Below are 25,815 nucleotides of genomic sequence, written 5' to 3'. Positions count from 1 at the left end.
CTGTGTCTGTAATAGTCTTTTTTTTTTTTTTTTTTTTTTCTGGTTGTACTAGGGATTGAACCCAGGGCCTCCCGCATGTTAGGTAAGTGTTCTACCACTGAGCTACATTCCTAGCCCTTTTTTTTAAATTTTATTTTGAAACCGGGTCTCACTAAGTTGCCCAGGTTGGCCTTGAACTTGACATCCTCCTGACTCAGCCTGCAGAGTAGCTGGAATTGCAGGCATGTGTGACCTTGCCTGGCTATTATCAAACTTCTTGAGGGTAGAAAACCTGGTTCTCATTCCACTCTAATTCTCCTGCCCCTGTGTTCAAAGAATGTGCCCTGAAGCATGTTGCTTCACTTTTCACACCTCGGTTTCCTCACTTGAGAAACAGAAATATGCAGTTCTGCCCCACTGTACTGAAGAAGAATGAGATAAAGATAGTAAAAATTGGGAGCTCAGATAACCTCTGCTTTAGAAGGTCATCAATGTTCCTGAGGTTTTGAAGTTTTCTCCTGCTGGGAGCACAGTGCCCCTTAAGCTGCTGGGAAGGGTTCTTGCTCTCCTTTTCCTGGGGAACCCTTTCTAAATTCTGACACTGTGGACCTCAGTTTCCTCTTCTAAGAAGAGCTGATAGAGGAAAGCAGCAGCACAGGCTTGCTGTCCCCATTCTTGTAGCCACAATTTATTTAATTTAAGCTCTTTTTGGTTTGTAGTGGGTTCTCCCTCCGCTCTATCCTGCCAGGCTCTGCTCCCACCCCAGAACCCAGGCATTCCAGTCCCATCCCAGGGTGAGTCCAAACAAAGACCGGCCCCAGGGGACTAGCAGCCGCCAAATCTTAATTGGCAAGGCTGGCGAAACCCCTGCTCCGGCAGGATGGAGAATGGCCAGAAATCCAGAGACCCTCCCTGGCACCTGGGTTTCCCCCAGCCGCCCGACTCGCCTGCTTCCATTTGAGACAGGAAGAGGGGTGTCCTCTCAGCCACCTCCCTGCTCCTGCCATCCTCTTTTCTTTTTCCCAGGCTGTGGGAGGCAAAGGGTTAAATCCCATAGAGCTGATGCTCTGACTCCAGGCTAGAGGGGCCCGGGAAGCTGGGGTCACTTCCTGCTCCGTCCCAGTCACCCTGAACTGGTCCCTGGGTCCTCAGCCTGGAATCACCCCTTGAGAAGGACCCCAGAGTCCTCGGCGTCTAGCCCGACCCCCAAGGCAGGGCATTGAAGGGGTTAAGTCCCCTGGGGCTGGAGTCTGCCTTCCGGCTTTTCCCAGACCCCAGAGCCGTGAGTTGGGGACGCCTGGGTTCCTAGGGGGTGGCCTGGAGGGGCCGGGACGGCCACCGGGGAACAATGGGGCCCGGGAGGCGGGGGCCCCTCGACTGGGCCCGAGCCCCCAGCCCAGCCCTTGTCAGCCTGGGGCAGGGGTGGGGGCCGGGGCAGGGGGCCGCGGAGGGCTGGAGGATTCTGGGAAGAGCGCGAGGGTCTGGCGGTGGGGGAGGGGGAGGGCGTGAGCATTCTGGGAAGAGGGAATTCGGCCCGGCGGGGCCGGGGGCCCGCCGAGAGCCGCAGCTCTGGAAGGAACCCGGCGCCGGCGGGAGAGCCAGGAACCCTGGGTGCCGGCGGGGGAGGGGGAGGATGCCCAGACTCGGGATTGGAGGCCGGAAAGAGGGTCACTGTGCCGGGGAGCACGAGTCCAGGGTCTGGCCTAGCGCGGACGGGGTGGGGGAGGCCGGGGCCCGGGGCCGGGGTGGCCACGTTCCCGCTGCCTCCATGTCAGGGTCACCCTGGGCCGCTCCCACACCTCTCCCGGAGGCGGTCCCCTCCTCCGCGCCCTCCGCACTGGGGCCGTCCGAGGTCCGAGGCTAGCGCTCTTGGGCCTGGGCTGGCTCCAAGCCCTTCTTGCCTCCCTCAATCTTCCCACTTTCATATTCCATGTCAGCCGGCTCATTAACCCCTTCCCTATACTCTGGACCACTGAGTTTGCCTCTCTCAGGCCATCAAGGTACAGAAGCTCTTACCTGTCCTCAGCAAACACAGCAGGTCGCCTTTAGCCCTCCCTGGCCTCCTCAGAACAGCCAGGCAGAGGAGATCTCTGCTTCCACCTCCCTAAGACAGTTACAGGTGGGGGATGGGGGTTCTCAGAGCCTAATTGGATGCAGAGATGAAGAAATTAATTTACTTCCTAAAAACTAACTTCTTACTGTTCTTTGGCAGGGTTCAGCAGACTCTTCCTTCACCTTAGTCACCTCTTGGCTCCCTCCTCTTGAGTCCTTGCCATGTCTGCTTTGCACCATTGCCCCTGTGTACACAGTCCCATCCACACAGCCACCAAAGCCCAGGCCCTTCCCAGGGATTCCCATCAGGGTGTAGATGTTACAGGAAGTCTCCTAGTGCTTTGCTCCTGTGGTCCTGTTTCCCTATCCTGGAATCATCTCTGTGGGGAATGGCAACTGCTGTGTTGTCAAGGGAAACCTGGGAGGGGGGATTACTGTGAACTTGAATTCTTTTACTGCCATCCCCTTGCAAACTGATCTTTAAAGGCATTGGAACAAACAGGTTTTCCAGGATCAAGGGAGGTCTAGCTCATTTGTTCATCTTCATTCATTCAACAAAACATTTATTGACCATCTGTTATGTGCTAGGCACTGTCCTGGGCATGTGATAAAGCATCAGAATAGAACAAAAGGAATAAAGGGGGCCCAAGATAGGACTAGTAATAGAAGGCTTTTTGACCGACAGGATTGTCTCCAGGTCATTGATGGAAGGCCATTGAGTTCAACCCGTCCTTTTATAGCCAAGGAAACTGTGGTCCCAGAAATTTCTCCAACCCATTCTCATGGGCAGCCAGCAGGCTGTGTCTGAGCTTTCCTTGTCACTGGTCTTCTGCCAGCAGCCCACGAGTATGACTCTCACATGACTCCCAAGGTCACCTCATGCTCTCAGAGACAGGGGCAGGGCAAACACAGAACCTTGCATTTATGATCTAAGCTCTGCTACTTCCCAGCCTGGGACCTTGGTAGTGTCTCCCCCTGTGTTGATTTTACTAATCTGTAAAATGGACAACCCCTCATGGGGTTGTGAGAGGACTGGGTGGAAGAAGTGAGGACACTCTGGCAGGCACCAAGTCCTCTGCAGGTGTTCTCCACACACTCCTTCATTCTCTCTTTGTGTCTCTCTCTTGAGGCTCTTGCAGAAGCCCCTGATTTTAAACCCCCCTCCCCCAACCTCTGACCTGATCCTTCTGTGCTTAGAAAAAGGGAAAGTGTCTCAGTCATTTTGGAGGGCTTCTGTCCCCTCTGGGAAATTGGGGTGGCTTCTCATTTTAACCCTTTAAGTGTGAACCTCAGTTCAGTCTGGGGCTCATAAGGGAAAAGTTTATTGGTCTCAATTAGCAGCCCCATTAGGGAGAAAATTGGAGTCTTAATGAGCTTCCTCTGATTCGCAAAATAACAGGTTCCCCAGCCTCTGGGCATCAGAGGTGTGGATGTCAGGTACTTTTCCAGCCCCCAGTCTGGGTTCAAAGGGTTATGGCTGATGAGTTTTTAATTGCACTCTTACATTCAGCTACTTGCTTAATTGTGATCTTAAGATCTGGAGCAAGAATCAGGCCTGCGGCAGAAAGGGGACCACAGAACCGGTGCCTGGAAAAATGAGGTGGTAGGACGCTGAAGTTTACATTAGTAGGAATAAGGAGGAGTGAGGCTAAGGGGGAGTAAAGAAAAGAGCAAAATCATCTTGCGATGTGTGCTATCTTTCCCTCCCCCCACCCCAGGGTCCCTGGAACCCTCCAAGTCCTGAGCTCTGGGATGGAGCCTGAGACAGTGCTGTGGGGCCCGGATCTGCAGGGTCCTGAAGAAAGCCTGAATGATGCTCACAGAGGTGAGGGGCACAAGAAGGGACTGTGGTCCAGACAAGACAATAGCCACAGTTCAAGGGAGGGACCCAGACTCTGAGGGAAATGGGAGGGAAAAGAAAACAGACCCTGTGTTCTGAAAGGAGATGGGGGCTGGAGACTCCCTTTCTGTCTGTAGGTGCGGAGAGTGGGAATGAAGAGGAGAGCCTTCAGCAGGAAAGTTCTGGGGAGGAGGTCATCTTGGGAGATCCAGCTCAGAGTCCAGAATCCAAGGACCCACCAGAGATGCCCCTGGAGAGCCCTTCCCAGGATCCTTCAGACCCCCAGGACTCCCCCACCTCACTGGGTCCCTCTAACCCTTTGGACCACCAGACCTCTCTGGACACCCCAGCCCCGGAGGTAGTTCCTACCCCGTCTGACTGGACCAAGACCTGTGAGGCCAGTTGGCAGTGGGGGACCCTCACCACCTGGAACAGCCCCCAGGTGGTCCCTACCAATGAGCCTAGCCTGCGGGAGCTGGTGCAGGGTCGCCCCGCTGGAGCCGAGAAGCCCTACATTTGCAACGAGTGTGGCAAAAGCTTTAGCCAGTGGTCCAAGCTGCTGCGGCACCAGCGCATCCACACGGGCGAGCGGCCTAACACCTGCTCTGAGTGTGGCAAGAGCTTCACGCAGAGCTCGCACCTGGTGCAGCACCAGCGCACGCACACAGGAGAGAAGCCCTACAAGTGCCCCGACTGCGGCAAGTGCTTCAGCTGGAGCTCCAATCTGGTGCAGCACCAGCGCACCCACACGGGCGAGAAGCCCTACAAGTGCACTGAGTGCGAGAAGGCCTTCACCCAGAGCACCAACCTCATCAAGCACCAGCGATCCCACACTGGTGAGAAGCCCTACAAGTGCGGCGAGTGCCGGCGGGCTTTCTACCGCAGCTCGGACCTCATCCAGCACCAGGCCACCCACACTGGCGAGAAGCCCTACAAGTGCCCCGAGTGCGGCAAGCGCTTCGGCCAGAACCACAACCTCCTCAAGCACCAGAAGATCCACGCAGGGGAGAAGCCCTACCGCTGTACCGAGTGCGGCAAGAGCTTCATCCAGAGCTCGGAGCTGACCCAGCACCAGCGCACGCACACCGGTGAGAAGCCCTACGAGTGCCTGGAGTGCGGCAAGAGCTTCGGCCACAGCTCCACCCTCATCAAGCACCAGCGGACTCACCTGCGCGAGGACCCCTTCAAGTGCCCGGTGTGTGGCAAGACCTTTACCCTGAGTGCCACGCTGCTGCGGCACCAGCGCACGCACACGGGCGAGCGGCCCTACAAATGCCCCGAGTGCGGCAAGAGCTTTAGCGTCAGCTCCAACCTCATCAACCACCAGCGCATCCACCGTGGGGAGCGGCCCTACATCTGCGCCGACTGTGGCAAGAGCTTCATCATGAGCTCCACCCTCATCCGCCACCAGCGCATCCACACCGGTGAGAAGCCCTACAAGTGCTCCGACTGCGGCAAGAGCTTCATCCGCAGCTCGCACCTCATCCAGCACCGACGCACCCACACGGGCGAGAAGCCTTATAAGTGCCCCGAGTGCGGCAAGAGCTTCAGCCAGAGCTCAAACCTCATCACTCACGTCCGCACCCACATGGATGAAAACCTTTTCGTGTGTTCCGATTGCGGGAAGGCCTTCCTGGAGGCTCATGAGCTGGAGCAGCACCGGGTGATCCACGAGAGGGGCAAGACCCCTGCCAGAAGAGCTCAGGGTGACACCCTGCTGGGGCTGGGGGATTCTGCCCTGCTGACCCCGCCCCCTGGAGCCAAACCCCACAAGTGTTTGGTCTGCGGAAAGGGCTTCAACGATGAGGGCATCTTTATGCAGCATCAGAGGATCCATATTGGAGAAAACCCCTACAAAAACGCAGACGGTCTCATCGCACACCCAGCACCCAAAACACCTCAATTCCGTCCCCCGAGACTCCCTTTTGGGGGGAATTCCTACCCAGGTGCTGCCGAGGGCAGAGCTGACCCCCCAGGACAGCCCCTTAAAACGCCTGAAGGTCAGGAGAGCTTAAGCCAAAGGTTGGGGCTGCTCTCCTCTAAGTCCTACATTTGTTCCCACTGTGGAGAAAGCTTCCTGGATCGCGCTGTGCTCCTCCAACATCAGCTCACCCATGGCAATGAAAAGCCTTTTCTCTTTCCGGATTATAGGATTGGCTTAGGGGAAGGGGCAGGGCCCAGTCCCTTCTTGAGTGGCAAGCCCTTTAAATGCCCTGAATGCAAAAAAAGTTTTGGCCTCAGCTCTGAGTTGCTGCTACACCAGAAGGTCCACGCAGGCAGGAAATCCCAGAAGAGTCCTGAGCCAGGGAAGAGTTCTTCTGTCCTCCTGGAGCACCTCAGGAGCCCCCTGGGGGCCAGACCCTACAGCTGCTCTGATTGTGGGGCCTCCTTCCTGGATCGCCTGGCCCTCATCCGACACCAGGAAACCCACACCCAAGAAAAGTCCCCCAGACCTGAGGACCCCCTGCCAGAACCAGCCACCCTGTCCACGAGCCAAGGGAGCCAAGGTGGTGAGGGAGAGGCTCCCACCCCAACAGGGAGCAGCAGCCACAGGGAAGGAGAGAGCCCCAAAACCCTCTTGGAAGAAAAGCCCTATTTGTGCCCTGAGTGTGGAGATGGCTTCACAGAAGTTGCAGCCCTCCTTCTCCATAGAAGCTGCCATCCAGGTGTCTCCCTGTGAAATAGGTGTGGAGACCAGGGGCCTCTCTCTCCTGAGAGGAACTGGCTCCCCCAAAAAATCATGTGGGGAAAGGAGGACAACCCTATCAGATTGTAGCGAAGTGGAGGATAAAGAACCCTGGGAAAAATAGTGCTTTTACATCAGTGATAAGAAACCCTATAAAATTGTTGGTGGGAGCCGCTTATAATGCAGTAGAGAAAAACTGTTGGGTTAGAAACCCTATAAATATGTAGGAAAAAAAAAAAGCCCTTTAAGTCTGTAGCAGAAAAACCCTATAAACCTTAGTGGATACAAGCCCTATTAATTGTAGGAAGAGGTCCCAATATGTCTCTAGACAACCCCATAAAACTGTATCAAAATCCTATAGGGTCAGGAAGAACAGGGAACTCAGCATAGCATTGCCTTGGGATGGTGACCCTCAAAAGGTACAGGAAACACCTCCCACAATGCTGATTCTGCAGTGTCCTCTCCCACCGGCGAATGGGAGGAACCCCTCTCCCAGCAGCCTTGGACCGTTACACTGAGAAAATTCTCAGCTGGGGAGTAGTGTGGGAGAATGGTCTGGAACTGAAAAAGGAAGAAAAAAACAGGAGAAAATAAGTAACGAGGAGCTTTTGAACCCACAGAGAAGATAAGACACAGAAACCGGGGAGAGAAAGGTGTAGCTTGTTTCACTGGGGGTACAAGGCCAATCTTAGATGCATTGTAGGTTAGGGGAAGAGGCCCATGGAATCTGAAAACATGAACCCAAAAATGAGGGAGAAAAATTATGTCAAGCCTTTTTAAAAGCTGAAGTTTGGGGTACATAAAATACTTGGAGTGTAAGAATACTGGGAAACCACCACAAAAATCAGGGGGAATTTCTGTTAGATTGCTTGGAGGGAGGCAAGGTGGAGAAACTGTTCAAATGGAACCCAGCAAACTCCAGGCCAGATTCTCCCCTTTCCAGGAACTTGTTAAACTGTAAATTCAAGCAGATCCCAGCCAAGGTTCTTCCTGAGCCAGGCAGGACCACTTTCCCCAGCCCAGCTGGGAAGTCTACTCCAAGAGGCCTCTAGGATTGGTGGGGGCCTCTGCCACATTCTCAGGTCTCACGGTCAGGAGGTTTTTCCTGAAATCTAACTGCCCCCAGTCTTGCTGCAGTGGCAGCTCATTTCCTCAAATTCTATCCTCAGTGGAGAGGGAGAACCGCTGCTAGTCGACCTCCAAAGAATAAATCCCTTCAGAGACTCAAGACTTGTATGTGGTTGTCCTCCCTAGACTGAGTCAGCGAGAGCCACTTGAGGGTTCTCTGTGGCGACAAGGGATGGCAAGACAACAGAATAGAAAGCTTTGATTAGCCAGCAACCTGATTTTAAACCTCAGCCTTTCATGTGAGCTGGTGGCAAGGCTGTCCACAGGATGAGCCAGCCCATGTACAGTGGTGGGTGCCCAGATTCCCCACAGACTGGACCAGAAGTCCCGAAAAAGACTACAGAAGTCCGACCACCTTCCTCACCTGGTACCTGGAGCCCTCTGATATGATCTTGGCCTTTGGAAGGGAAGATTCCACCCCCCTTGGCTCCTCTCTCCTTAGCTGGAAACCACTGGAGGGAAATGGAAGGATGAGAAACCTTCTGCCAGGCTCAATTCTCCTCACACATTGCACAGCTATACTTCATAAACCCTGCCAAACCTGCTTATGTGACTGGGGCTGTGTGATGGGGAGAGATGGGTGCCCTATAAAATGGTTAAAGAGAGAAGACTCTGAAAAGAAGCATCTGCAACAAGGATCCCCCCATAACCCTGGAAACCTTTAAAGATGGGGAGGACTCTGCTTAGTGCTCAGTTGGAAAGGAAGTGCCCCCTGATCCCACACTGGCACCAGCAATGCACTGTCCTGGAGTAGGAGGACTGAGGTGGCTCTTCAGGAGTCACATGCCCAGAGAGGCGCTACCTGGATTCCTACAAAGCTGTGAAAGACACCTCTAATCTCATTATCTGTAAGTTCAAAAGGTGAAAACCCTTCACCCTCATCTATCCTGTCCACAAAGGGATAACCCTCAATTCTAAAAGGATCAAAATCTAGAACATTGTGGGAGAAAAAGACCAGGCCTGCTGCGGGAAAGGAAAGGCAGGTCTTATATAATTGTGAGAGGGCCTTGTTAACCTCGGCATTAAGCCCCACCCCACCCAAGTGCCAGGAAGGAGAGGTCCACTGAGGAGCCTGACTGCAAATCTCTTTTGTCAGAAATGTCCATGAAGGGGTGTCCCTATAAGACTCAGAGGAGATTAGTCCTCCAAGTCTAAGCCGATTTGTTCCCTTCTAAGATGGTAGCAGAAACTTCAGTTGTAGAGACAAAACTCCTTAAAGCTAGGAGCAGATTCTCTCAGACACAGGTCTGAGAATCTGTCCTCAGAAGAGTGCTGGGGAACAGCTTTTAGGGGAGGTGGTCTTAGTTAAGGTCAGCTGTAGCCTATTGAGGACTAGGGTGTAGCGTACATAGTAGGATGCTCGCATGTTGTGGGGACAGGTGAAGGCTAAGGGTCTTGGCTCAGGTACTGAATGGATGATATGGACACTGCTGGTGGAGTCTAGGGCTTCCCAGTAGGAAAGGGGCAGAGTCAGAGACTTCTGGGTGTGGCCTGTTCTCTCTTGCCCACCTTCCCAAACTTCTTCAGCCAGGTTTATCCCTCCTGGAGCCAGCTACATCTGAGAAACTAAGCAGGGAGGTGGCAGTGTCAAGAGTCCTGACTGGCTCAGACAGGGCCAGGGATCCAGACACCTGCCCACCAGAAGAGTCTGGGAGGTATAATATAGTCAAACCCTCTTATCCAACTCCATACCAGCCCCAGAGCCCTCAGAAGTGCCCTAGTGGAGGACCCCATCAGCCAGAGGCCAGGAGACATTGCTGAAAGGAGAAGGGAGGGTCTAGAAACTGATCTGAGCTTAGGGTGAAACTTGAAACTGCTGTGGCTATGGAGGTCAGATGGGAACTCAAAAGAACCTAGGCATGAATCCTGAAGTGGGGGGAACTTGAAACCATCACAACCAAGAGGTGGGGCTCCATGACCTCCACCCTGAGGTGAGCAGCTCCCAGACTCATTTGTCCCCATGAGGGAAGCCCCACTCACCTGACTTGTCCCTGTGAAGAGAGGCCCCACTTTTGAGTGTTGTGTGTCAATAACAGTATTGTGTCACTGGTGGTCATGTTGATTAGTTGAAGAGAATAAAGGGAATAAGATTTCCCAGTGTTTTTTTTTTTTTTTTTGTCTTCTCATTCAGCCTAAAGCAAGTTCAAAGAGCTTGTCTTCTCTGAGCCAGGGCTCATAAGCGACAAAGCTCAGTCTAGCCCCAGGCCTAGCCTTTTCCTAGGAGGTCTAAAATGCCTGTCCAGTGGGGTTTAAGAAATGTAAAAATCCTGCTGAGCTGGGGTGTAGCTCAGTAGTAGTGTGCTTGTCTATCCTGTGCAAGGGCCTGGGTTCCATCCCCAGCACTGAAAGAAAAAAATAAATTAAATCCATACCCTTAATAGGAGAGGAGGAGATACCTCAGGGGTGGTGGTGGAATCTGATCAACTGGTGGCAAAACCAAAAAGCTTTTTTCAGCACCTGGCTTCAATAGCACGACGGCATGCTGACTGCTAGATGGCTGCATGGTGACTCTGGCACTGGCCAGCTCATGCTCAGCTGTGCAGCCCAGGGAGGCCTCTCTAGCTGTAATACTCACACTCTTCCCAGGGTGCCACTGGGAAAAGCTGCTCTGGATCTAGTTCCAGCTACTATTCCTGGTTCCCTTGGGTCCTGGCCTGGCTCAATCCCTCCTCTGGACTGGAGCTTCCTAGACCCTGAGGAGAGGTGGGTGGAGCTCTGGTTTGTCATCTCACTCCCAGGATGTCAGCTCATAGGTCCTCACCATATGGAAAGCTGAGGCTCAAGGAAAGGCAGCTGCGTGCTCAAGATCCACAGCAAAGTCAGCACGTGAAACCAGAATGGCCAGGAATTTGAGTGGCTCTGCACCCAGCCAAGCCTTTCCTCCTATGGCTGGGCCTGCCTGGGCCTGGCCTGGGCTCCACACTGTCTGGGCCAGCTGGGGCTGCTCCAAGGAATTCTCAATGCCAGGTTTACTTCTGTGCTGTATCTCCTGAGCCTGGTTATGGCCACTGAGTGGCTGCCTGAAGTCGGGTGCTAGCCTGTCACCTGCCTCTGTCCACCAGGGGACTCTTGCCCTAGGCAGGGAAGTGTCTCCCTACAGGTGCCACTCTGACCCAGACCCCAGGGCAGGCTCTTCCTCTCACCTGGAAAGTAGGCAGAGTAGGAAGGGATAGGTGGAACGACTTGCCTACATACAGGGGAGGTTAATGAAGACTCTATTCTGTTGGTTCCCATCACTGGGGACACTGAGGCATATCAGAACAAGTCTCAGCATTGGAGTCCTCAGTAAGGTGAGGGAACTCCAAGGAGAGAGCAGGAATTGGAACACAGTGACTTAAAACACTCTGGTTCAGAGATGGCAAAAGTGACTGTGGACCCACAGATGGTGCCTACCACAGTAGAGGGCCAGATAATACTAGAAGAAGTGACCTGAAAGATGGCAGTCTCAGGAACAGGAAATCAAATGTATAGATTCCATGAGTGGGATGGGCAATAGAGGGCACACACAGTTGAGTATGAAGTTAAAGCAGAGTGGGAATTAAGGAACACAAAATTAGAGAGCAGAGGCCACAGTGGAGTACTTGTTTGAGGTGACTAGGGAAGGTGTGCTAGTGGGATATTGAGAATGACATGATCCCTTCCACCCAATGAACAATGGTTATTTTCAGGCTCAGGAACAAAATTTGGTGGTCTTAATAGCTCTACTGTAGTCATGGCCATGGATAAATACACTCAGGGAGAGTAGCAAAGCAGAAATGAGAGTCTAGTTTAGGGGTGGAGAAAGGACCAACAGAAAACTATGAGTAGGAGGAAACCCAGGCAAGTGCAGTGTCACAAGCCCCAAGGGAAGCTCTGGGAGTGATCCATTTTAAATGCTCTACTGGCCAATTGCAGGTAGTAGCCCTAATCCATCACTGATGCCATCTGTTCACTCAGGAAAGAACAGCCAAAGTCAGGGTTGGCCAAAGAGTTCTGGCCTTCCCATCCCTAGGTACCACAGTCACTGAGACTAGGGGAGCTACTGCCAGTAGTAAGCTGGTCAAGTCTCCGGATAGAAAGGCCAGACTAACCATTAAGACAGACCCTGCCGGCACCTGGCACGCTCATGATAAATTATGGCTTATTGAGAGTTTCTGCCACCGCCATCAATGCGTTCTCCTCACAGTGAGATTCTAGGACCTTTAATCCATTCCCTTTGGTTTGAACTTGAGAAAGTGCTTTGAGTCCTACTTTACTATTTAGGTAATGAAATCTCAAAGTTTTTAGCACTTCCTTCCAATATGGAGACTAGCTTTTAGGGAAAATATCTAGAGGTAATATTTAGTTACTTGATTTTACTTAAGGCGCCCTCGCGGAGGTGACTCCTGAGAGGATCGTGCTCGCAAAAGACAGGCTGGTCTCCACCTGCGCCCAGGCAACAGGCTCCTCTCCTCCAGCGCAGATGCCCGCATCTCTATGATGTAATACCCTGAGCCCGTCATCCCCGCCCCGCCCCACTGCACACCGGCCTGGGACACTTCCTCGGTGGCGGCCCGATGTCATCGCCAGCCGCGGCCCGTGCCTCAGCGAGTATGCCCATCGCTACCAGCCCCACACCTGAAATCTTCGTAGCCCGCATGTCCGTCTCCAGTCCGATTTGGTTCGGCCGCTGTGGCGCCCCCGAAACTCTAAACCCCAGGTGGATTCCGAAAGCCGACAAGGGCGCGAATCCCCGCGAAGGCGCGCTGGCTGGCAAGATTGCGGGGTCCCGAGAAGGCGCAACCGCAACCATAGCCATGGCTGGGACTGCTACTCCGGAACCAACCCCAACTCCACTCAGCACCGGCCTTGGCTCCAGACCTGTAAGGGCCCCGCCCGAGAGACAAACATCGAGCTGAACCCAGAAACAATGGGTAACCCCAAGGACACGGTCAGCGGCCCAAGCAGGTCGCAATGAAGGAAGTCACCCTGCTGATGTGTCCCGATCTGTGCGTACAGAGGGGAGGGACGGGTGAAGCCGTGGAGGGACATCCAGCAGATTTGGGTTCATGTTCAACCTTTGGGCGGAACAACCAGTTCTCTCCTTGCGTTTAGAATATTCTTGCTAGATAAGAACATTCTTGCTAGGTAAGAACATGGGACTTCATTTCCCAAGATGCAGCTCGAGACCTCCCAGCATCCTAATGGCCAATGACTGCCGGAGGCGGGACCAGTACGGACCTCAAAGGGCCGGCAGCCTCCCAATAAGAGCAGTATCTGATCGGTTGACTGGAGTAATCTAGAGCTGCGCCCCGCCAAGGCACAGTTGGGATCCCTGGCTGCTGTTATGCATAACAGCCTTCGGAGTGGGCAGAAATGGGCTCTCATATAAGTTCTGCCCTTCCCTTCCCGGGTCCAAAGCAAGTCAGGGAGATGCCCAACAAGTAGCAGCTAAAAATGGACTACGTTTGGGGCAAGAGGTCTGGCTACTGACTGTAGGCCAAGGGCTGGATGTTTATTCATAACAAGTAACAGCCTATATAAGACATCTCTAGAGCAGAGGCTGCAACCAAATAGGTCCCTGCACCTGTCAGCAGCTCCACCTCCCAGGCCCCTCTGGGTGCTGTCACAGCCTACAGAGTGTACCTGGGCAGACAGTATGGATGCATCCTGTATACAGGCTGTCACAGAGTGTTTTGGGCAAAGCTTTTCTACCTGGAATGATTGGAAGTTGGCCCAGTGGCTGGGGCTGGTCTATCCCTTCCCCTCTGGGAAGTTTCAACTCCACTGCATTTAAGGCCACCAGGATGAAAGCACAGTTAGAGCCAAGGACCCAGTGGAGCCATGAGATGGATGCCTGGGGTGGGGGTAAGTGGGCTGGGAGACAAGTAGAGATTGGGAAGGGCTTGATTAGAATACAAATGATCTTGGTTCAGCACTCCCAAGATGAGGGCAGTGACTGCAGCAACTGTAGAGCTTCCCAGAGGAAGAGGGTAGTTGCCCATGGGTAGCTTCAGCCTGTGGCACAAGAGCCACACCAGTATCCAGAGAACTCCACAGGAAGGACAAAACCCCTGCCCAGGCTAGGGGTTGATAGGTGAAGAAAGTCTCCCTGGGGCCTATGTCCTAGTCTCAAGCAAGGGGCTGAGGATTGGCCCATCTCTGGTCCTTATTGTGGGTGTGTAGGTAGACAGTGAGCCTCCTCTTGGTGGGTGGTCAAAGCCTGGGGAACATCCCCCTTTGGGTTAGGATGAGTCCATGGAGAAACAGGAACAGGGTTAGGGCCAGCTTCTGGGAAGCTCATTTGAGTGTTCTGAGCCTCATGGGAGCACCCCCTAGGCTACAGGTCAGACCTTCAGGAGAAGATGGAACTGAGCCTAGTTGATCCCACTCCCATAGCATGCACCAGGACCCTAAACCAACTAGGTGGGCAGGGGCTGGGCCCATGGGGTCTGGAATGAAGGGTGGGGCCACTGCACCTGGGTGGGGAAGGGCTGGGGGCACAGCCCCCAGGGTCCACGGGTGTTCCAAAGTCCCCTGAGATTCAGGTTCAGCTGATGTAGACACGGTGGAAGTCATGGGCACCAAAAGCTGCGTTGCACTTGGGGCACTTCCTCTGGCGGGCCTCATAGCGGCCCCGCACGCACTCGAAGCAGAAAACGTGGAAGCACTTGGTAAGGACTGCATCCTTCTTGCGGGTGTTACAGCAGGGACAGGTCAACCGCGCCTGCACCAGGCAAAGTCATCAGCTTTGGAATAACTGCTGATGCCCAGACCCTAAACTGACAGCAGGAAGTGGTTCATAGCAGGAATTGGTTCAGGCTAACCCAAACAGATGATGAATATAATCCTCACTAAAACCTTGGAAGTGGAATGAGTACTCTATGAATGCAGAAACTGAGGCTCAGAAGCCAACATCTCAAAACTAAAGTAGCAAAGAGTGGATTCTCCCAAGGACAAGGATCCAAAGCCCCAGCCTGGCCTCTTCCACCTGGGCTTCTCTTGTCCTACTGGCTTCCTCTGACAAAAATCCCAATCCTATCTACCTTCTCTTCAACTGTACCTACTGTCACATCTGGGCATGGTAGTGCCACTAGAAATGTGCTACCTCTGCTTCAAATGGGCCACCTCTGCATCAAATGGGCCTAGCACTGGTGCAACCCAGAGATGCTGCTGTGGGTTTTCTCTCAGCCCGAGACCTCCTATCTGCCACTAGGAGGGTCTCACCTTCAACTCCAGACAAGAATTGCCCTGACTCAGCCTTGCCAGCACTCTTGAAATACCAGCAGGCAGCCTCAAATTTCTCAGCCATCAGCACTGAACAGGTTCCCAAGTCTACATCAGCTATCCCTACCCCTTCAAGGTCCAAATGTAAGAATTATCTGATTTTGATTCACCCCTACACTCTCCTAACTCTAGTGGCTCTACTCTCACCCTTGCCAAAAAAATCTTCCCTCCCAGATCACCAAGTCCCAGTGGCATTTCTCATGGCTTGGTTCATCCATCAACTCCCCATCACTTTCCTTCCTCCCAACATTCAGGCTTTCTCATCTGCCCATCACTTAAGCTTCCAGGTTCCTGACAATGACTCTTTTCTCTACTTATGCCACAAATCCTTACTGAGTGACCATAATCATATGTGACCCACACATGACTAGTTTCTCAAATCAAGAGTCTTCCCAGTATTTCCCTTTCTCAGACACTATGCATTCTATCTATCCCTGCATCCAAACAATTCTATTCCCTAAATATCTCCTGAATCCATCTACAGTAAATACCTTAAGCTAGCTAAACAGAAGTTCTTGCCTCAGTGACTGCCATAATCTAACAATCTTGGTGCCTCTAGCCTTTACCTCTTCCAGTTCAAATCCAACAGCAAATCTGACCATGTCACTCTCCTGTTTAAAATCCTTTTACAGGGGCTGGGGTTGTGGCTCAGCAGTAGAGTGCTCGCCTAGCATGTGCGAGTGCTGGGTTCTATCCTCAGCACCACATAAAAAATAAAATAAGAATAAAGGTATTGTGTCCAACTATAACTAAAACAAAATATTAAAAATAAAAAAAAAAACTTTTATGGGGCTGGGGGTGTAGTTCAGAGGCAGTGTATATTTTAAAGGCCCTGCAAAAAGCTGTGGTTTCCATCCCTAGCACTCCCCACCCCTTGCCAAAAAACCCCTTCAATGTCTCTATCTTCATGTAGGCCAAGCTGCTCATCCCAACTCCCACACCCTTTGGGATCTGCCACTGCCCAACCTCTCCATTCTCTTTCCTCCAACCACACTGGCTAGCTCTGTCTGTCCAACACACCTCTCTCAACTGGAGGCTTCCACATTTGCCTTTGCTTTTGCCTGAGCCCTTTCATTCCTATCCCTCCATAATTAACTCACTCTTCAGGTCTTCCTTGGGTGACATCCCTTCCAGGAAGTCCACTGACCTCCAGGACCTTCAAGGGCTTCCCTAGAGTTCCCATGGCCCCTCTGGCTTCTGCCATCACATTACTCATCACTGGGCCAAAAGGAATAATTGTCCCCAAAGGTCAATCTCAAGAGGTCTAAACCCTACCTCCCCCACCTCCTTAGGCACTGTACCTGGCACATGGCATGTGTCCAACAAATACTCATGCCAACTGTCTGACTTCATAATCAGTGGACAGTTTGTTTTGTTGCCATCCTACCTCATTTCTAGGGTCCCCAGACTACTCACTACAAATATCTCCAACCCCTCATGTAAAATTCCTGAGTTGAAGGGGCACAAGTCAGCCCCACAGCCGCACCTTGTACTCCTTGATCTCCTCCTGAAGGATTTCATCAGCATCTGCATACACCTCCACCTTCCTCTGTTTTTCTAGCTTGCGTCGCAGCCGTGAGATATCCTCCTGGAGCAGCAGAGAGGCTAGGCTAAGGGAAAGGGTCTTCACCCTTGAACTGTGTGCTTCATATCCAACTGGGGACCCTTGCCCACCCGCCTTCTCCAAGGCACACACCTGAGCCCTCTTGAGGTTGAAGCTCTCTTTCTCACGAGCAGCCCTGCTCTCTGCAAGGCATGGCTGGATCTCTCTCAGCCGAGTCTGCACATGCTCCAGCTGCACCTTTAGGTCCTCAGCCAGCTGGGCCGCTTCCACAGCCTTAGGTGGGTGGGAAAGGAAGGAGAGACCTTTTGCATGAGCCTAGGGAGTTGTGTTCCACCAATATTTGTGTCAAACATTTCAGTGATATCTGCACTGGAGTTGGTCCCAATTCCTGATCCTCAGCCTCACCTCCTCCTCTCCCTCTCATTCCCAACATTGCTCCTCACCTACAAGATGCTCTGTTCTCTGAACCCTCAACAGGCTCCTCAGTTTCCCTGAACTCCCCCCAACACACAAGCAACTCCTTCAGGACTCAGTTCCGAATGTCACCTTTTGTGGGGGTTCCCTGCTATTCTTTCACACCACCTGAGTTTCCTTCATAAAACTTAAGTGTACTCTGAACTGGCACTATTTTATTGTTTACTGACTTGCTATCTACCCCTCATTAGTACCAGCCTTTTTTTTTTTTTTTAATATTTATTTTTTAGTTCTCGGCAGACACAACATCTTTGTTGGTATGTGGTGCTGAGGATCGAACCTGGGCCACACGCATGCCAGGCGAGCGCGCTACCGCTTGAGCCATATCCCCAGCCCAGTTCCAGCCTTGACTGAGACTGAATGACAGGGCTCGTTCCCAGTCTCTGCAGTGGTCAGCACAAGACAACAGAGGCATTAAAACAAAACAAAACAAAAAAACCAAAAACCTTTTTATGAAAGGAATTAACTAGAAAAGAAGGTAGAGCAATAGGGAAAACAGGATGAAAATCAATGTTACAGGGCTGGTATATAGCTCAGTTGGTAGAGTGTTTGCCTTGCATGCACAAGGCCCTGGGTTCAATCCCCAGGGTAAGGGAAAAGGTCACACGAAAGATTAATAAATAAATAAATAAATAAACAACGTTACACCTTTAGTATAAGCTAGATGGTTCTTATGTTTAATAAAACTAGACCACCATCCCTGGGCTGGGTATGTAGCTCAGTGGTAGAGTGCTTGCCTAGCAGGTGCAAGGCCCCAGGTGTTCAATTCCTAGCTGTGCAAACAACAACAACAACAACAAAAACCACCATCCCCAATTGACAAGTTATCCAGTGAGCGATTATGTGGATCATGAAGCCAAGACCTGGATCCCAACCCCAGCTCCCCTCTTTTTTCTTTTTAATTTTTTTTAGTTGTAGATGGTTTCAACACTTTTATTTATTTTTATGTGGTGCTGAGGATTGAACCCAGTGCCTCATTTGTTCTAAGCAGGCACTTTACCACTAAGCCATAACCCCAGCCCTTCCACTTTCTTAAGCAAGTCAATTTAACCTCCTGAACCTCAGATTCAGGGGGATGGGGATGATAACGAAAACCATTCTGGTAGGTTTTGTGACTGAAATGTGACCACACATCAAGCACAGGATCTGGCACACAGTAAATCTTTTGATACTTGTGAGCTATCCCTATGGGAAGAAACAGAGCCAAGGAATTTGCCCCAGGCCACCTGCATCAGATTTTCTAAGCAAAATCAGGGAGGATGGGGGCCAGAGGCCTCAGTAGACTCCCTACAGGCCCAGCCTCACCTTTCTCTTGTTGAGCTCTAGGGCCTGGCTGCGCAGAGTAAGCTCCTTCTCCACACCCCCTAGGCTGCCCTGTAAGGCCCGCTCTTTTTCCTCCAGTTTCTGCACGGTCAGCAGCTGGGCATCAACCTGAGGTGGGTGGCGGGGGGAGAGGTGGATTAAGTGCTAGGAGCCCTGCCTCTTAGGCTCCACCCTGCAAGCTCCACCCTGGGCCAGCCATACCTGGGACTTGAGGCCAAGAACCTGCTCGCCCAGCTCATCCTTCTCCTCCCGAAGCAGCTTGTGAATCTGGTTGGCCTTGATCCGCTCTGACATCAGCTTAAAGTTGGCATCATCCTTTTCCCGCAATTGCTGTAGCAGTCGCCCGTTCTGCTCCTGCATGTCCTCAAAAGCCTGACCTGTCACATCCATCTCTGACAGCAGAGCCTCTTCCTCCTGTAGTCAGTGGGTAGGGACAAGATGGAAAGTGCTAGGTGGACAGATGGCCTTGGCGGGTGGGGTGGAGGAGAATCACAAGAAAACATGCCAAGCCAAGAATCACAGTGGACCCATGCCATAAAGGTGTCACATCAGCTAGAGGCATCCAACAAAGGGCTAAGAGAACCCCAGTATCAGAAGCAAGGGGACCCAAAGGGGCTTATACCTGTTTGGTGGCACCCAATTTGCGCTGTAGGTGTTCGATCTGTTCCTCAGCCTGCCGAATGCGCCTCAGGGCGTCCTCATCTGCAATCTTCTTGCTCTCCCTTCGATCCCTTTCTTCCAGTTCCCGAATGCGGCTCCGTAGCTCATCAACCTACAGCCACAGAAGGGAGCTGTCACTGCTTTCTGCTGACCTACGTCTCTGGTCACCAGCCTCTGGGCTAGCCTTCCTGCATGCCCCACAAGCCCTACCTGCCCTTACCTCAGCCTTGGCCTTGCGTTCAGCTGCCATAAGCTGCACCTTATCCCGCTGTTCCTTGGGTGCCGACTTGTACATGTCTAGCAGCAGCTTCATCTCCTTCTGGCTTTCCTGGGCCTTCCTGGGGAAGGATGTAGGAGGAAGGCTTGGTAAGTAGGGCTTTAGATCACTGGGATAAAAGGAGAGAGCAACAGGGCCTCACTTGAGCTCTGCTCGGAGACCCTTCAGCAGCTCTGACTCCTTCCTCTTGGCTTCTTCCACCTTGGCCTTTTCTCGATCCACCCTTGAGAGACCTGAGGCTACAGGTGGTGGTCCTAGGCCAGACCCTTCCCGTTCCCGAAGTTCCCGCTTGGGCCTGGCTTCAGGTTCTCGGCCCCGGGAGGAGGGCCCCTGGGCCCCTGGGGTTAGGGCTTGTGCATCCTCTTCGGAGGGGACCAGCTCCTCCTTCTTCACTGAGGAGGTAGTAGTGGTGGCACCAGAGACTGACGTCATCTCCTTTCTGCTATCAGGGGTACCAACAGGACCTGGCCCACCCTCTTCTTTCCCTGGGGTTGGGGCACTGAGGCCAGAGTCCTCTGGATGGCCCAGGTTGGGGATGGAGTGGGTTGAGCCACTAGCCTGGGCCCGGAGCTGCCAAGACAGGAAGAGGAATGAGGTGAGCCAATGCTTACTGGGGTCCAGCCAAAGCTTTTCCCAGGCAGTCCCTTCCTCACCTTGCCAATCTCAGCCTGTACTTCCCGAAGCTTCCGCTTATATCGCTGGGCATCCCCTTTTAGTTGGTGATTGTGATTTTGGAGACTGCTAATCAGGTGACGCATCTCACGATTAATGGGCCCTGGGGGAGGGTTGGGAAAGTAAGGGTGTTGGACTGGTCCCTGTATTACCCTAACCCTTCAGTGGGAAAAGAAACTGACCCAGAACCAATACTCCTGCTGTGCAGGAGGGGAAACTGAGGCCTAGAGTGTGACTTCCACCTAAGTAACTAATGTAGACTTGATTTTTTTTTTTTTTAAATACCTCCATATTTCCCTGTTTGGAATAGACATCTAACACTCACTAGATACTCACTAGATACTTATACAAATGTCCTTCTAGGTGACATCTGCTTGATATCCCCACTGCAAGCTGTATGCACTTTCTCCTGATCCCCACTCCAAGCTGTATGCCCTTTCTCCTGATATTTCCTATCTCCCTTTCTTAATTCACTTTTCTTGGTATCTTCATCACTATTTGATATACACACTTTATCCCTTCCCTACCATCTGTCTCCCCATTACTCCAACACTATTCCATAATTGCAGCAATTCTTTGTGCCTCATTCACTATCAACCCCAAAACCTAGAACACAGCCTGGTTTATAGGTGGTATTCTATAAATGTCTATAAAATAAATTTCTGATAGACACACCAGAAGATCAGAGAAATAGATGGAGCCAATAGTTTATGTTCTTGCTCTGTCAGCCACCTCAACTGAATGCAACCCTCACCATGCCTAAGAACCAGGTAGTATAGTCCTTTTTCCCAGAGGGAAATGAGTCTCTACAAAAAGAAATAGCTCTGCTTCCTGCATCTGAATGGCAGCAGCCCCAGCAGGACCCAGCACCCCAGATAAGCCCCCCCGCCAATCCCACCACATACCCGCCTGCTCATTGGCTGCCAGGTTCTGTTCAAACTCGATGCGCAACATCTCGTACTCCTTCCGTACCTGGGCCAAGGTGTCTTCCAGCTGAATAACCTCTGTGCGCAGCTTCTTCTGCAGTCCCAGCTCATCACTCTGTAGATTGAGGTGTAAAGATCCATAGAACCCCTCAGTCCCACCTTAGGCCTTGGTGCCTTAGAAAGAATTTTTTTTCCAAGGGACTCTTGGCAGGTACATAGGGCTTCAGAAACCCAGGAATGTCTCAACATTATGGACTTGGCCCTCACTCTATTTTTTTTTTTTAATATTTATTTTTTAGTTTTCGGCGGACACAACATCTCTGTTTGTATGTGGTGCTGAGGATTGAACCCAGGCTGCACGCATGCCAGGCGAGCGCACTACCGCTTGAGCCACATCCCTAGCCCCCTGGCCCTCACTCTAAACGCCATACCTCCATATGCTCAATGTGTCTCAAGTGGGAGTTCTTGGTGGCCAGCAGCAGCCCCCGGGCCTCGTCCAGCTGGGTCTTCACTTGTAGAGACTCGTTATAAAGTAGTGAGAACTGGGCTTGCAGCATGCGGTACTCGCCTGTCTCCCGTACCACCTCCTCAGGAAGGCTCCGAAGGGCCACCTAGGAGAAGGGATGCCCCATATGGCAAGCAATAGGCTTAGGGTTCAGTCCCTATCTTGCAGGCCCAGGCCCTCTCAGCCCCAACCACAGCCCACCTTGAGGCGTTCATTGGTCCTCACAGCACCCTGAAGTTCCATCTGCAGCTTCTCCAACTCTGCCATACGGCTATTGGCCAATTCCTGGTTTTCCTCCAATTCTGCATTCAACATCTCAAACTAAGGAGTGGGAGGGGCTGTGGTAGGCAGGGCCAGGACAGGCAGCATGTTCCTCTCACCCACAACAACAAACTCTACCCAAGCCACCCTGTGCAGCACGCTGATGGGACTCTGAAGCCCTAAACCAAGGGCTTTCCCAAGATCTCCCACTTGTGGGCTGGGGCTGGGGCTCAGTGGCAGAGCGCTTGCTTAGCAAGTGCGGGGTTTCAATACTGCATGGAGTACTGAACATTGGGAGCTAAAGTTCTTAGGTGACAGGGAGTCAAGGAAGCATCCCAGAAGACCTGAAAAGCCGGCTGAAGCAAAAGGCAAATAGCACAGTGACCCCAGAATGCTAAGGGACTCTATATAACCCCATTTATTTCTTTCTGTGCTTTTCCTTTGTGGTACTTGATAACCAATTGATGTAACTATTTCATTAATTTGTATACTCCCCAGCTATAACCTAACTCCAAGAAAGAATTGATATTTTTTCTCTCCAATCTACCTAGGACATAGCACTTAGTTCTCTGTAATTATTTACTAAATAAGTAGATAAATGAGTGAAAGAAAGAGCTCCAAGAGTGACAGGGAAGGGGCTATGAGGTAGACATTTGCCTTTGGTCCTGAAGGAAATTTTAAGGGAGGGACAGAGGGACTGGGAAGAATGACGTTGCTCACCTTCTGCATGCTGAGTGTGATCTGGCCCCCTTGGAAGCCTGAGGAGCTCCCAGACACATAATAGCCAGAGTTGAGCTGCAGAGAGGAGACAGGTGATAGATATGAAGGGCAGAAGCCAGGGTCCCAAGTACCCCAGCCTGGTTCCATCTTCCCCAGCACTTCAGCCTCACCTGCTCCAATGCCTCTGCCAGGTGCTTATTGAGCTTTTGCTCCCGCTTACGTAGCTTCTCAATGTCCCACTGTAAGTCTTCCACTGTCGTCTCCATCTCTAGCACCTTAGTCTCTGCTGATGTCACTTTATCCTGGAGCTCAGAATACTGGGGCAATGGATGGGACAGATGCTTGGATAAAGGGACTTGGAAGCCCGAGATCTTTGGGTGCCCATCTAACCCAAACCCTGCCCTGGTTCTACTTCCCCCACCAAAAGCCTGATTCCCACCTCCAGTGAGATGCGGTGGTGCTTCTCCTGCAGCTGAGTGGCCAAGTCCTGTAGCCGGCGGTTCTCACGGCCCAGCTCCCGGGTGCGTGCTCGAGTGGCCTCACCAGGGGGCTCACTGTCCCCTGGGAAGGCAGGATCCAAGTAAGAATCAAGCCCCAAGGGCAACAGGTTAAAGTACTAACTCATTCTGGAGTCTGATATGTGTCCAGAGTGACCCACCAGTGTCTTGCCAGTTTCTCATGGCAAAACCAGGAGTTTTTATCCCCACTGTACAAAGGAGGAAACTAGCTCAGAGAGGAGAGCCATTTTCCCAAAAAGGCCTCACTATCGAAGCAGAACTAAGGCTGAGAGAAACCAGCCAATCTACAAAGCCTAAGCACTTATTGCTCTGCTTTGTGGATCAACAGCTATCACTGATATTTATACAAAGTGCTCTAGATAGTAACCTATTAGCATCAACAACTCTTCCATCCAGGAGTCAAACAGAATCTCCATCTACAGACTATTTCCCCCCAAATTATGGTTGATTTATTCCTTGGGGAATTCTAGGCTTAATGCATTAATGGGTTAGGGGATGGGGAGACCATAAGATGTAGGCAGAGACAGACACTTCTAGGGTAGGACTAACCTCGGCTGTATACTCGCTGACACAGTTCCTCCACACGGCGCTGCAGGCGATCTGAGGCCTCTACGACCCGGGACACAGCTGCCTTAGAGAACTCCATTCGGCCCTGAAGTTGTAGCTCCACTTCCTCACTGCTGCTGGCACCTAGTGCCACCACAAAAGCCAAAGCTGGCTCACTGAGAGGGGGTCGCAGCTGCATTGGCAGGGGCTCTGGGAAGGACGGACAGATCCTCATCAGAATAACAGCAGCAATGACTACCAATCTGTACCAAGTTATAGACTGAGCCCTTCAATATGTCATGACTCACTCAATTAACACAATTAGTAGTTATCTTATTATCCCTAACTTGACAGTAAGACAACTGAAGTTTAAAAAGTTAATGTAGTTTCCTCAAGGCTACAGAGCTACCAAATTACTTCCTCAGGGAAGTCATCTACCTTCCCAGTCTAAAGCAGGACTACACATATGTGTGTACATATACTTATTCTCTTTCAGGGACCTCAATAATTTTTTAAAAAATATTTAATTTTTAGGGGCTGGGATTGTGGCTCAGAGGTACAGCACTGACCTAGCATGGGTGAAGCATGGGTTCCATCCTCAGCACAACATAAAAATAAAATAAAGATATTGTGTCCACCTATAACTAACAACCAAATATTTAAAAAAATAATAATATTTAGTTGTAATTAGACACAATGTCTTTATTTATTTATTTATTTATTTTTGCATAGTGCTGAGGATCGGACCCCAGGGCCTCACATGTGCAGGCGAGGCACTCTACCACGGAGCCACAACTCTAGCCCTCCCTAATAGTTTTTACTTATTACTTTTAGTAATTTCCTCCACGACAATAGGAACAGTATTTATTTCTGCTTGTCTCTGATTCCTTCTAATCCAAAACAGCGTTAAGTACTTAGTTAACACTCAGTGTTTTTTGGACTTGATGAATATCAACACTGGCACTATAAACCACATCAAATTACAGTCTTTGTTCTCACCCATGGCAATGTTCTGCCCAAACATAAAAATGATTTCTTGGGGGAGATAGATGGGGTGGGAAATTTAAGAACCCCAAATCAAAGTCTCCCACTCTCCAGAACATTCCCAAAAGTTAAGCTCCACAGATCCTAGGGCTCAGGTCCTACCTCTCAGCTCTGATGTCCCTGGCTCTGTGAGAGGAATCACATCACGTGTTGACCCCTCCTGAGTCCCAGGTGCCTCTGTCCCTGCAGATGGCTCCCCCTGGCTCTCATGGCATCGGAGAAGAGCTTCTACAATTTCATCCAGCTAAAGGGAGAAAGCACCAGAAATATTATAAATCCCTGGGTGCTTTCCAGCATGAAACTCCTTTCTTAGTAGGGTAATCTGAAAATTAGCAAATGAATCAAGGCTAGATCTTAGAAAGCAGAAAGCACCCACCTGGGCCCAGTATCGATTGACAATGAGGAGTGTGGCATCATCTGTGGCCTGACGTTTCTCCAACTTTTCAATTCGTTCTCGAAGTTCATCTTCACAAGCTTGTCGCTGTTCCAAACGCTCTGCTAGTTTCTTGTTCTTGAACTGCAGAACCTTCAAGTCCATCTCCTCCTGACAAGGGAAACAAAAGTGCCAAGGAGAGTGTCAAGCAAGGCTCAGAAACCATCACAGAAGCAGATAAGGAAAGTAACTGGAATGGATGGAAGGGTGGTATTCCCAAAATATCTGTGAACAAGACTTAAAGAGGTTCAGCTATTTACAGAGAAAGCATCCTGATTATGAGAAGGCTCCAGTTATACGTCTTCCTCTCTCCCTAACTCTTAAGTTTTTAAGAAATCACACGCTCTGGGGGACCTGTTTTTGTAACTGCAAGGGGAAGGCAGATGTCGTGCTCTTGGTTTCCTACAAGAAAACGTGTTTTATAACACTTTATAATGAAGCTTTCTAAGCTTGGGGACCTGGCACTAAGATTCTTGACGGTTTGGGCGGACACCAGAGATAGGAGGGGTAGCTAAGTTCTGAAGACTAGGGCAAAATACCACGAACCGTGGAGGAGATGCCCCCAAGCCGAATGGGTTCGATAAGAGTAGTTGTGGTCTTCTCCTCGCGGCTCAGCTTCTTCTCTGGAGGCCCTGAGCCCCCGTCGCCGGCGGCGCGTTTGTTGCCGGGCCCAGACATAGCTGCGGCGGCGAGGAGCGGCGTAGGGTCCCCCGAGGGTCGCGGGAGAGGGCGGTACTTCGGTCACCTGAAGAAGACAGAGCAGAGATGTGGCAGCGGCCGATGCTCCACAGCCCCGAGCGGTCCCCTGCACACACCTGAAAGATCCCGCCCCCGCCAGCCCGGGCCTTCACCGACAGCAGGATCAGCCTAGCGCCGCCATCTTGGATTTCACCGGACGTCACTGGCCCTCCCACATAGGGCGCAGGCGCTAAAAGACAACACCGGATGTGGCGAAGCGTCTT

At 51.6% G+C, this 25,815-nt stretch overlaps 2 protein-coding genes across 5 annotated transcripts; one reads left to right on the top strand and one right to left on the bottom strand.

The window, feature by feature from the left end:
• Positions 1 to 1,105: 1,105 nt before the first annotated feature.
• Positions 1,106 to 13,198, top strand: Znf629 (zinc finger protein 629). 2 transcript variants are annotated; one of them, XR_013089422.2, is made up of 4 exons: positions 1,106 to 1,261; positions 3,750 to 3,856; positions 4,009 to 8,533; positions 12,029 to 13,198. XR_013089422.2 is itself a non-coding variant. In XM_076839861.2 (3 exons), the coding sequence occupies exons 2-3, from the start codon at positions 3,784 to 3,786 to the stop codon at positions 6,549 to 6,551; spliced, it is 2,616 nt and encodes an 871-aa protein (XP_076695976.2). In that variant the 5' UTR covers positions 1,106 to 1,261; positions 3,750 to 3,783; the 3' UTR covers positions 6,552 to 9,878. The 2 variants fall into 2 exon arrangements, 1 of the variants encoding a protein (XP_076695976.2); XM_076839861.2 differs by lacking the exon at positions 12,029 to 13,198 and having other exon boundaries at positions 4,009 to 9,878.
• Rnf40 (ring finger protein 40) lies at positions 13,138 to 25,766 on the bottom strand. Of its 3 annotated transcripts, none has more exons than XM_076839860.2 (20): positions 25,709 to 25,766; positions 25,400 to 25,598; positions 24,797 to 24,964; positions 24,523 to 24,664; positions 23,380 to 23,586; positions 22,752 to 22,873; positions 22,483 to 22,629; positions 22,313 to 22,387; positions 21,533 to 21,652; positions 21,258 to 21,437; positions 20,806 to 20,941; positions 19,882 to 20,003; positions 19,371 to 19,798; positions 19,172 to 19,289; positions 18,914 to 19,063; positions 18,493 to 18,705; positions 18,274 to 18,399; positions 16,627 to 16,767; positions 16,417 to 16,518; positions 13,138 to 14,370 (listed from the first exon to the last, which is right to left on the bottom strand). In XM_076839860.2, exons 2-20 carry the CDS (start codon positions 25,529 to 25,531, stop codon positions 14,194 to 14,196), a joined length of 3,006 nt encoding a protein of 1,001 aa, XP_076695975.1. In that variant the 5' UTR covers positions 25,532 to 25,598; positions 25,709 to 25,766; the 3' UTR covers positions 13,138 to 14,193. The 3 variants fall into 3 exon arrangements, with proteins under 3 accessions (XP_076695975.1, XP_076695974.1, XP_076695973.1); XM_076839859.2 differs by having other exon boundaries at positions 25,705 to 25,757; XM_076839858.2 differs by having other exon boundaries at positions 25,669 to 25,755.
• Between the last annotated feature and the right edge of the window lie 49 nt (positions 25,767 to 25,815).

The sequence above is a fragment of the Callospermophilus lateralis genome, chromosome 19, assembly GCF_048772815.1.
Source record: "Callospermophilus lateralis isolate mCalLat2 chromosome 19, mCalLat2.hap1, whole genome shotgun sequence".
Taxonomy (NCBI): Eukaryota; Metazoa; Chordata; class Mammalia; order Rodentia; family Sciuridae; genus Callospermophilus; species Callospermophilus lateralis.
Note: the sequence above shows the minus strand (reverse complement) of the source record. Positions and strands in the feature narration are given on the sequence as shown.

Excerpts from the sequence above, each read along its gene's own strand:
- Znf629 (XM_076839861.2), top strand. The coding sequence starts at position 3,784 with ATGGAGCCTGAGACAGTGCTGTGGGGCCCGGATCTGCAGGGTCCTGAA. Across the intron at positions 3,857-4,008 it reads CCTGAATGATGCTCACAGAG|GTGCGGAGAGTGGGAATGAA; the intron begins GTGAGGGGCACA and ends TTCTGTCTGTAG.
- Rnf40 (XM_076839860.2), bottom strand. The coding sequence starts at position 25,531 with ATGTCTGGGCCCGGCAACAAACGCGCCGCCGGCGACGGGGGCTCAGGG. Across the intron at positions 22,874-23,379 it reads TCAGCGAGTATACAGCCGAG|GGGACAGTGAGCCCCCTGGT; the intron begins GTTAGTCCTACC and ends CTGCCTTCCCAG. Across the intron at positions 19,290-19,370 it reads GGTCTCCGAGCAGAGCTCAA|GAAGGCCCAGGAAAGCCAGA; the intron begins GTGAGGCCCTGT and ends ATCCTTCCCCAG.